Raw genomic sequence first — 10,583 nt, forward strand, 5'->3', positions numbered from 1 at the left:
GTTGAACTGTACTCACTGCGGGTCGGGGTGGACGAATGGGACAGGTGGATAGCATGTGTCCTGCAGCTCCGCAATACAAACATAAGCCGTTGGTTATGCGGCGGTTTCTCTCAGAGGTGGGTAGGCGGGCTCCATCGGTTCTGGTGCTGGAGGACTGTAAGCGACAGATGGACGAGGAGGCGGAGGTGCAGGGCTATCTAGCTGGCAGGCAGTGCGGCGTTGATCAATGCGAATAGATCGCTGGATGATGCTCTCGATACCCACTGTGTCATCGTAGATGGCTAACTGAAGGCGAATGTCGGGGTTCAGACCGTGGCGATATGCGGTGATGAGGGCGGACTCATTCCATCCCAGTGTGGCGGCGAGGGTCCGGAACTGCAGAGCATATGAGGCAACTGATGATCTCCCTTGTTTCAAACGAAACAGCTGATCTTGCACCGAGATCGAGTGCACAGATTGGGAGAATACTTCCTGGAAATCACTGGAGAAAGTGGCGAATGTTCTGGTTACGGGCCCACAGTCTTTCCATAGGGCATGGGCTCATTGTAGAGCCCGCCCACGGAGAAGGGAAATGAAAAAGGCCACCTTCGATTGTTCAGTGGGGAACGAGGATGGAATCATTTGCATGTAGAGCTCGCACTGCAGAAGGAAGCCACTGCACTCCTCCTCCTCGCCAGAGAAGGGCGCTGGTTGGGCCATGGGACATACAGAGGCAGCGGCAGAGGAAAAGGCTACGGTGGAAGTAGCGAGCACGGATGCACTGGTCCGGGGAAGGGGTGATGTAGGCAGGGAGCTCGTCGCCGTGGTGGTAGTGGGCGTAGGTTGTAGCATGTTTGGTTGGTCTGGTCTTCTGTCACAGAACAGAAGGGCACAGACTGGTGAGTATGAACAGAGTTGATTGAATTAGGATAAGAATGGTAGGTAGCGTGGTAGTTGAAGTAGGAGATGGATATAAACAGTCTGATGATGGTTCTCTTATCTGAATAGGAGCGGGAGGTCGGAGAGCTGACGGGAGCAGCGGAGAGAGGAGCAGAGCTGGAGACAGGAGCGGACTGGAAGCAGACTGGGACCAAGGACTGGAACTGACGGAAGGCTGACTGGCTGGAGAATCAATGCAGGTAAGTAATAGCAGGAACGTGGAATAGCGATAGGGAGTCTGTAGTCGTGGTAAAGACGAGACCAGACAGTGAGTGACTGAATGAGGTGAGTATATATGGAGTGGATGATAGTCCGGATAAGTGATAGCAGGTGGTGATGGCAGGTGGTGATGATTAGTAGTCAGGGGAACCGGAACGAGTAGGTGGAGTGAAGGAATCTGGTGCTGACGCCGACAGATCCGTGACAGCGGAGTTTGGAGCACGCACTGGATGGCAGACAGGCGCGGGCGCACCGTGAACACTTTCATTTTCCCATCAACAGTGGAATCATTAATCAACTTAAAATACTCTATCATTTCTGGTTATACAGAAAATAATAATACATTATTCGCAACTACTTTTATTTGCGTTAATGTCACAATAACAAGAAAACGTGCTTTTGTAGAATAACATAAAACAATCAGGCGCGCTTTATGATCTTCATGAACTGGAGCGTGAGAACTGAAACAATATCCTTTATAGACTAAAGCTTGAAATGTCCACTTTAAAAAGAACAAATTAGAATCGTAAACTAATACCTTCTGATTATAACCCGTATGAAAGGTGCAGTTCTCTCTAAAGGTGCATCCGGAGATTATGTTTTTAGCTCGTTATTTTTCCAGACGCATTTATAATAATTCACCTACAGCCTACAGCACTGCGGGAAAAATATCATAAATATCCATGTTCTACTTTGGCCTTAGAAAACCAGTAAAATCTACATTTTTCCCATATTAAATTGTGAATATTTTTAATGTTTTAAAGGGGGCAAAAAGTCATAAACAAATATCTGAAATTTCGTTGAGATGTATATAGCGCAGTATTGGTGTGGTCAAACTAAAATGTTGGTGTCCAACTTTGCGTTTTAAAAATACAACAACCGTTCATTTTTCGTTTTGCAACGACCGTTTGGACATAATACAAGATAGAGTTCTTTATTAAATTCATTTTAAAAAAGAAACAATAATTACAGGAATAGGCCTAGCCTCTCTAAACCTCAAAGAATTGCCATCATGACATCAAAGCAGAAATGAGGGAGAAACACCAGGAACTCTGTGTCATTCCCTGCCATTAATGCTTGGATAACACACCACGTCTCCTTCCATAAATAATAATAATGTCTAGTGCGGTGCATGGCTGTGAAATAGGTCATAAACCTACCAAAGTCCATTGCCATGATTTTTTGAATGACTTATCGCGAGAGGAAAAAAAGAAGTTTTAGTCGCATAACATCGGTTAATGGAAACACCGTCATTTCGCAATAGTTTTTTAACGACATTTGGAAAATATTGCAAAAGTTTTGCGCAAATCTGTAATGGAAACGCGCCTACTGTCTCTTTCTCTCTCATACACACACACATACTGTCTCTTTCTCTCTCTATATATTCTCTCTCTCTCTATATATATATCTATATATATCTATATATATATATATATATATATATATATATATTCTCTCTCTAGTCTCTATATATGTAGGATAGTTATAAACTCTTTAGACTTTTAATGATTAGTGTTTTATTTTTAAAGTTTGTGGGTCGTGTAAAAAACAAAAAAAAATCCATTATTTTGGGGATGGATTCCGGGAAATCTCCCTTATTTTCAATGTTCAATGTTGAAAGCTGGATATTAATATATATAAAGCTGGTTTAATATATCAACTTGCTTCGCTGAGTACGTCACCTTCTTCGTTGCTCTGATTGGCTTTAGCGCTATCCAATTGCGTGCAGAGACAATTTGAAAGACAACCATTTATCCCGCCCCTCGGATTGATCCCTGTCAATGATGAGTTTCCAGACCTAACATCTTGATGTAGGTCTGGCATGCCAGGCTACACAAAAGGGGCATAATACCATGATTTGAATGAACTCTGCTTCGTGTGGGGTGGTTCTTTGTCTCCTTTGCCCAGTGCCAAATAACAGATTTCATGTGAACTTAAAACGGCCACTGTGTGTGTGTGTGTCCATTAAGTCTCCAAGACCGTAGGTTGTCCCATTTGTTATTTTAGGTTTCAGAAGGGTGCTCATGATCGCACAACCTGCAGATCCAGTTGACCTGTAAGAGGACAACTAGAGTGAAAGATTTATAATGCCAACCCCAAAGGACATTTACAGACACAATAAAAGGCAGCACTACCCTTGTTCTGCCACATAGGCTCCTGACCTGCATTTCATATTGGCATGGCAAAGAGGACTGTGTCACTGCTGCTGCTGCTGCTACTGCTGCTACTGCTGCTGGTGGTGGTATTTGAAGTCTGTGTACCAGCTTCAGCACAAGTCTGCAGACTGATTAGTCAGCCTTCCCTTCCTCTACTTTCTGCAGAAAGAGACATCAACATTGGGGCGATATTCTCAATCCACATTAGTGCACAGCTAAAGATGCATGCTTTCACTTCCAAACCAGGGCCTACAACATGTGCCAGGTCTGTATGATGATATAAAATAATAGTGGAACATGACTCTTTGATGATTTTTTGCAGAATGTAATACAACTGACACTTTTTTTTAACAGCTTGAGCTTGCGTGAGTTTAAATTTGCCCAGACGCTGATTTTTGCCATTGAGGAGATCAATAACAGTACACAGCTGTTGCCTGGTATTTCCTTAGGCTATAAGATATATGACTCCTGTGGCTCAATAGTGCAGGCTATTTTCTCAGGAATGGCTTTGATGAATGGTTATGAAGAGACTTTGAGTGATACGTCTTGTTCTAGACCACCAGCTGTTCATGCCATTGTTGGAGAGTCAAACTCCTCTCCCACCATAGCCTTGGCATCTGCAGTTGGTCCATTCAGTTTACCTGTTGTAAGAACCCTTTCTTATCTGCTGCTTTTTATCATGTTGAATCATGAAGCACAGGAAAAGGCACAAAAATTCTGTTATATTAATCATGTCATATTTATCCTATTAATTACAGTTTATAGAAAACAACGTGTTAATTTCTTTCAATATATGCAGTGTATTTCATAACAATTATGCTTTTTGTACAGTAGAATACTACAGATATGGATGAAAAATAGAAAAAAATCTTTCAAAAGCTGTGGTTAAAATACTTTGTTTTTTTTTTTACAGATCAGTCATTTTGCCACATGTGCATGCCTGAGTAACAGAAAAAGGTATCCATCCTTCTTCAGAACAATTCCCAGTGATTATTACCAAAGCAGAGCACTGGCTCAGCTTGTTAAGCACTTTGGTTGGACCTGGGTTGGGACGGTCAGGAGTCGCAGTGACTATGGTAATAATGGCATTGCAGCATTTGAGGAGGCTGCAAAAAAAGAAGGTATTTGTATTGAATACTCAGAGACCATATTAAGAACTGATCCACAGGAGCAGTTTCTAAAGACATTGGAAGTGATGAAGAGAGGCACCGCCAGAGTGGTGCTGGCTTTTGTTGCATTAAGAGATTTTTTCCCCCTTGTGAATGTAATTGCACAACACAACATCACAGGGCTGCAGTGGGTTGGTAGCGAATCATGGATCACTTCTCGTACTGTTGCAGAGACAAAGGAATACAGTTTTTTATCCGGAGCTGTGGGTTTTGCCATAGCAAATGCCAAACTTGTGGACCTGCGAGAGTTTTTAGTGAATGTGCACCCTGATCAAGAACCAAAAAATGAACTTTTAAAAGAATTCTGGGAAACAGCTTTTCAGTGCTCTTTCAAGAACAGTGGAAGTGGTGGCTGTACTGGCTCAGAGAGACTGGCTGAGCTGCAAAATGAATATACTGATGTATCAGAGCTCCGGATAGCAAATAAAGTTTACACCGCAGTGTATGCTGTTGCCCATACCCTACATCATGTATTAAAAGACTTCAGATCCTCCACTAACAGCAGCAAAAGAGAATGGCCCACGCCACAAAAGGTAGGCCTATGTTAGAGCACAAAAAATAACAGTAAAAAAAATTATAATGAAAAAATAGTAATAATGTTTCTGCTGTTTCCTCTCAGGTGTTGGAGTATATGAGAAATGTGAGATTCACTGTAAAAACGGGTGAAGAAATCTTCTTTGATGCAAGTGGTGATCCAGTGGCGAGATATGACTTGGTGAACTGGCAGCCTGCTGGGAATGGAGGCCTGGAGTTTAAGCATGTGGGTGTCTATGACAGCTCATTGCCTTCAGAGCAACATCTTCAAGTCAATCAAGAACACGTGTTATGGGCAGGGAACAGTAGACAGGTATATCACTAATATATGATAAAAAATGATTGAGGTTATGTGTAATATCTGAATTGTGAATAGGAATGTCATTTCAGAACAATCATACTAGTAAATCTATCTGAAAATATATCAAATTCAACAATTCAATTTCAATCATGATTATTTGGTGTTTTATATGACAACTTATTTTGTCATAGTTGCCCGTGTCCATGTGCAGTGAGAGCTGCCTCCCTGGCACTAGGAAGGCTGTGAAAAAAGGACGACCTGTCTGCTGTTATGACTGTATTCCATGTGCAGAGGGAGAAATCAGTAATGTCACAGGTAAAATTGTACATGCTGGACAATTCTTATGAAAGTATTATAAATTAAAGTGAGCCATTCACTAAAGTATTTTTTTTCTTCACAGATTCTAGTGACTGCTTTCCTTGTCATTTAGAGTTCTGGTCAAATGAAAGTAAAGACAGTTGTATATTCAAAGTGGTTGAATTCCTTTCCTATACAGAAATCATGGGGATGTTGCTATGTGTTTTCTCTTTCACTGGAGTGCTATTAACGGCACTGGTATCTTTTCTGTTTTATCTCCATAAAGAAACACCTATTGTCAGAGCCAACAACTCAGAGCTGAGCTTCCTGCTGCTCTTCTCACTCTCACTTTGTTTCCTCTGCTCACTTACTTTCATTGGTCGGCCCACTGAGTGGTCCTGTATGTTGCGTCACACAGCATTTGGGATCACTTTCGTCCTCTGTATCTCTTGTGTTCTGGGGAAAACAATAGTGGTGTTAATGGCTTTCAGGGCTACACTTCCAGGAAATAATGTCATGAAATGGTTTGGACCTGCACAACAACGACTCAGTGTTATTTCCTTAACATTAATACAGGTGATTATCTGTGTGCTTTGGTTAACAATATCTCCGCCTTTCCCATATATGAATTCAAGCTACTATAGAGATAAGATCATTTTAGAATGTAACTTAGGTTCAGCTCTTGGTTTCTGGGCTGTTCTGGGTTATACTGGCCTACTATCTGTCTTGTGTTTTGTTTTAGCTTTTCTTGCTCGGAAGCTCCCTGATAACTTCAATGAAGCTAAGTTTATCACGTTCAGTATGCTTATATTCTGTGCTGTCTGGCTTACATTTATCCCAGCTTATGTCAGTTCTCCTGGAAAATTCACTGTAGCTGTGGAGATATTTGCTATTTTAGCTTCAAGTTTTGGTTTACTATTTTGCATTTTTGCTCCTAAATGTTACATAATTTTGCTAAAACCAGAAAAGAACACAAAGAAACAAATGATGGGTAAATCTTCAGCTAAAGCACTTTAAACTCATGAATCACTGAACATGCATACTAGGGAGCAACAGGTAAGAAACCCAGATTTTATATATATATAGCATCATACACATGCCATATTAAATGTGAACAAAAGTTTTTTGTTCACATTTAATATTTCTGTTGAAAAAAAAACCCAAAAAAACTTATGTCTGGCTAGAAGTTCTTTTCATGCAATAAATTGACTTAACTACAATGTTTATAATAAAGTGATTAAATCCACACATTAACATGCAAATTATATGTTCAAGCAGTGTCAGACTCAACAATAATAAAACAGAAATGGCAGTATCAGACTTAGATAAATAGGAAAAACAGCATCATACTCAAAGGAGAAATAGTAAACGTAAACAACCTTATTTATAGGCCAAGGAAAACAAGTGAGTTTTTAAAAGTGGCTTAAAAGAGACCAAGGAAGGGGCTAACCTAACCTATGGGCAAATTGTTCCACAGCCGAGGCCCAACCACAGAGAATGCTCAATCCCCTCTGCGTTTAAATCTGGAGTGAGGGACTTTTTGCTTGTAATAAGCCAAAAAATCTGCCAATGGAACAAGTGTAAATTCTTTTGGTAAGATTTTTTGAAATAAGACATTGGGCCCTATTTTAACGATCTGAAACGCAAGTGTCAAAGTGCAAAGTGCAAATTTGTGGGCGGATCCCGGCGCTGTTGCTATTTTCCCGGCAGGATAAATGCCTCTTGAGCCTGGCGCAAATCTAAAAGAGGTTGGTCTGAAGTAGCTTCATTATTCATAGGTGTAGTTTGGGCGTAACGTGGGCGTAACGCCATCCAACATACCCTTTAAGAGCAGGTGTGCATGATGCATGACGGATTGTTATTTTAACGGCGGGTTTACCAGACACGCGCCAGGAACATTCATAGCCGACGTTCTTGTCAGGGCAGTGAAAGACAGAAGTGACGTTGTATGGGACGCAATCCGCGTCGGTTAAACATTATATACATATTGCCACTACTATTGGGCAAACAGGTCAGATCCTTCAGAACTACAATTAGCCTTAAAAAATTGGGTAATTAGGTTTTTTAATCTTCATGCCACCCACAATGATTCCTCATGTGTTAATATTTTTCCTTGTTATAATGTAATCATTTGCAAAAATAAAAAACGCTGTATCTGTGTTGATGAGAGAATCAAAGTGTATGCGCATTGTGCACCCGCTACATTATGGCCAAGCATGTGCGCTTAAAATAGCATTAAAACAACGCGCATCGCGCCACTGACTTCAGACCAGTTTTTTTTTTTCTGGTCAGTGGCACAATTGTTTTCTGGAAGTGTAAAATAGCACTAGGGAATGTTTGTGCCGAAACACGCCTCCCTTTTGCGCCGATCCGCCCAGGGAGTGCAAGTTCATTTCCTAGTTCCCTATCGAGGGAACTCAACACTGCGTCGATAAAATCGACTCTTTGGGGACGCTCCCTAAGCGTGCGCCTCTGAAGTATGAATGAAACTAATCCAATCCTGATTGGTGTTGCGTCGTGACGTAACATGTGACGGCATACCCGGAAGTATAAAAGTGACGCTGTCACAACACACACTAGCTTTCGCTCTTCAGCAAGCGCTTTATGTTGAAACTGTCTGTCTTATTTGGTGTTGTTTGTCTTATTATTGAAAGAAAGTATGGCCAGTGAACAATTCAAGAGGTGTGTGCATCCCTGCCCTCGTTTCATCACGGGTGGGGACGCACACTCTCTCTGTGTGTATTGTTTGGGAGTGCAGCACGCACGGGCAGCTCTCGAGGGGGCTGCTTGTGAAATGTGTGAGGCTTTGCCTATTAGAGTGCTGCGCTCCCGGCTGGCGTGCTTTTGACGAGCACGAGCACTAAACATCAGCTGGCCACAACATGAGCAGGAAACGCAAGTCACCAGTAAAATGGACGAGCGTTACCTGCAGCGCAGGTCACAGCCTCACCGCCGGGGTCTGCCGTTTTTCCCTGATCTCCATAAAGAGATCTCGAGAACGTGGGAAAGACCGCATTCGTCCCGTATTTCGAGTCCCAATGTAATAGATTACAGCAATGTTATGGGGGCTCGAGATATGGGATATGGGAAGATGCCGAAGGTGGAGGAGGCTTTAGCGAGCTATCTCTCTCCCGAATCGGCGTCTTCCCTAAAGACCCCGGTGTTGCCTAGTAAGCCCTGCAGAGAGACATCTGCATTGGTGGGCAGGGCTTACATGGCGGCGGGTCGGGCTGGTTCGTGTCTGCACTCAATGGCAATTTTGCAGGCATACCAGGCCGACCTCCTGAAAGATTTGGATGAGGGGGAGGGGCCTACTCCTGAAGATGTCGCGGAGTTGAGGAAGGCCGCAGATTTGTCTCTCCGGGCCACTAGGGAAGCGGCCAGCGCTATTGGCCGCTCTATGGCGGCCATGGTGGCCACGGAGAGGCATCTGTGGCTGAACTTATCCGGGATTAAAGAAAAGGATAGGTCCTTCCTGCTGGATGCGCCGCTTTCGGCTTCTGGCCTGTTCGGCGACGCCGTTAATTCGGTTGTCGACAGGTTTCAGGAGTCGAGAAAACAATCTGCGGCGTTCCAGCAGTACCTCCCCCGGAAAGCGAAGGCCAAATCTAGTAGGGGGGGCAAAGCAATCAGCCCCAGCCATCAGCCAGCTCCTCCCACAGGGCAGAGCAGAAGGAGAGCGTTTCCTCTAGAGCCCCCCCTCCGGGGTCTTGGCAACAGAGGAAACGCTCCCAAAAACCGAAGTCCTCCAGCCAGAGGGGCGACCTGAGGGACGTCATTCAGGCTAAGAGGAGTTCGGAAAAGAGGTCCTAGCCAAGGCAGGACTTCAGAGGGCTGCCCCCTCCGCAGTGAGACAACCGAGGTTGTTCTCACAACGGGGCCCTCTAGGAAAAGATGCAGGTCCGCCGTTAACAGCGCTTCGGGCCGCATCAATTTCCAGCGAAAAGACACCAGAGGCCAGCCTCGAGAGGCTGGTACCCTTAGCAGATTTTGTAGAGGGATGGTATCATCTTCCCAACATATCTCCATGGGTCCTGCAGATAATACGAGTTGGGTACAGACTGCAGTTCGCGCACCGCCCACCCAAGTTCTCTGGGGTGGTGCTCACTGCGGTGGTCCCAGAGCAGGCTCAGGTGTTGGAACAAGAAGTACAGACTCTGCTGTCGAAAGGAGCCATAGAACGTGTTCTTCCGGTAGACAGGGAGTCCGGGTTTTACAGCCGGTACTTTATAGTTCCAAAGAAGGATGGGGGGTTAAGGCCAATTTTGGATCTCAGGGTGTTGAACCGGTCTCTGAGAAGGTTCAAATTCAGAATGTTGACCATTCCAACAATCGTGAGTCAAATCAGATCCGAGGACTGGTTTGTCACGATAGATCTGAAAGACGCCTATTTTCACATCTCCATCCTTCCTTGTCACAGGAGGTACCTGAGGTTCGCTTTCGGGGGCGAAGCATACCAATATCGGGTTCTTCCGTTCGGCCTAGCACTCTCTCCCCGCACATTTACCAAGTGTATGGACGTGGCCCTTGCTCAACTGAGACTTCAGGGGATTCGCGTATTGAATTATCTCGACGACTGGCTTATTTTGGCCCAGTCTCGGGAGATGGCAGTTCGGCATCGAGATGTCGTTCTTGGCCATATTCAAAAATTGGGGTTAAGACTCAATTTGAAGAAGAGTGTGCTAGAACCGCCCCAGGGCACGACCTTTTTGGGAGTCGTGTGGAACTCGATTACAATGCAGGCACGTATGTCTCCCGCACGTATCGAGTCAATTCTGGTGATGGTGTCCAGGGTGAGGCTAGGTCAGGCCGTCACTGTGAAACACTTTCAAAGGATGCTGGGCCTCATGGCAGCGGCATCCAACATTATTCCTCTGGGCCTCCTTCACATGAGGCCCCTCCAGTGGTGGTTGAAGACCAAGGGGTTCTCACCCAAAGGAAATCCGTTCCGTATGATCAGAGTAACGCGCAAGTGGCTTCAGTCTCTGC

The 10,583-nt window shown here is 44.2% G+C and overlaps 1 protein-coding gene across 1 annotated transcript; it reads left to right on the plus strand.

Annotated features, from left to right (window-relative positions):
- The first annotated feature begins 3,316 nt into the window (after window positions 1-3,316).
- LOC120486068 (extracellular calcium-sensing receptor-like) lies at window positions 3,317-6,611 on the plus strand. The gene is made up of 6 exons (XM_039681918.2): window positions 3,317-3,558; window positions 3,648-3,939; window positions 4,207-4,995; window positions 5,082-5,309; window positions 5,489-5,612; window positions 5,698-6,611. Exons 1-6 carry the CDS (start codon window positions 3,317-3,319, stop codon window positions 6,609-6,611), a joined length of 2,589 nt encoding a protein of 862 aa, XP_039537852.2.
- Window positions 6,612-10,583: the final 3,972 nt, after the last annotated feature.

The sequence above is a fragment of the Pimephales promelas genome, chromosome 10 (genome assembly GCF_988280905.1).
Source record: "Pimephales promelas chromosome 10, fPimPro1.hap1.1, whole genome shotgun sequence".
Taxonomy (NCBI): Eukaryota; Metazoa; Chordata; class Actinopteri; order Cypriniformes; family Leuciscidae; genus Pimephales; species Pimephales promelas.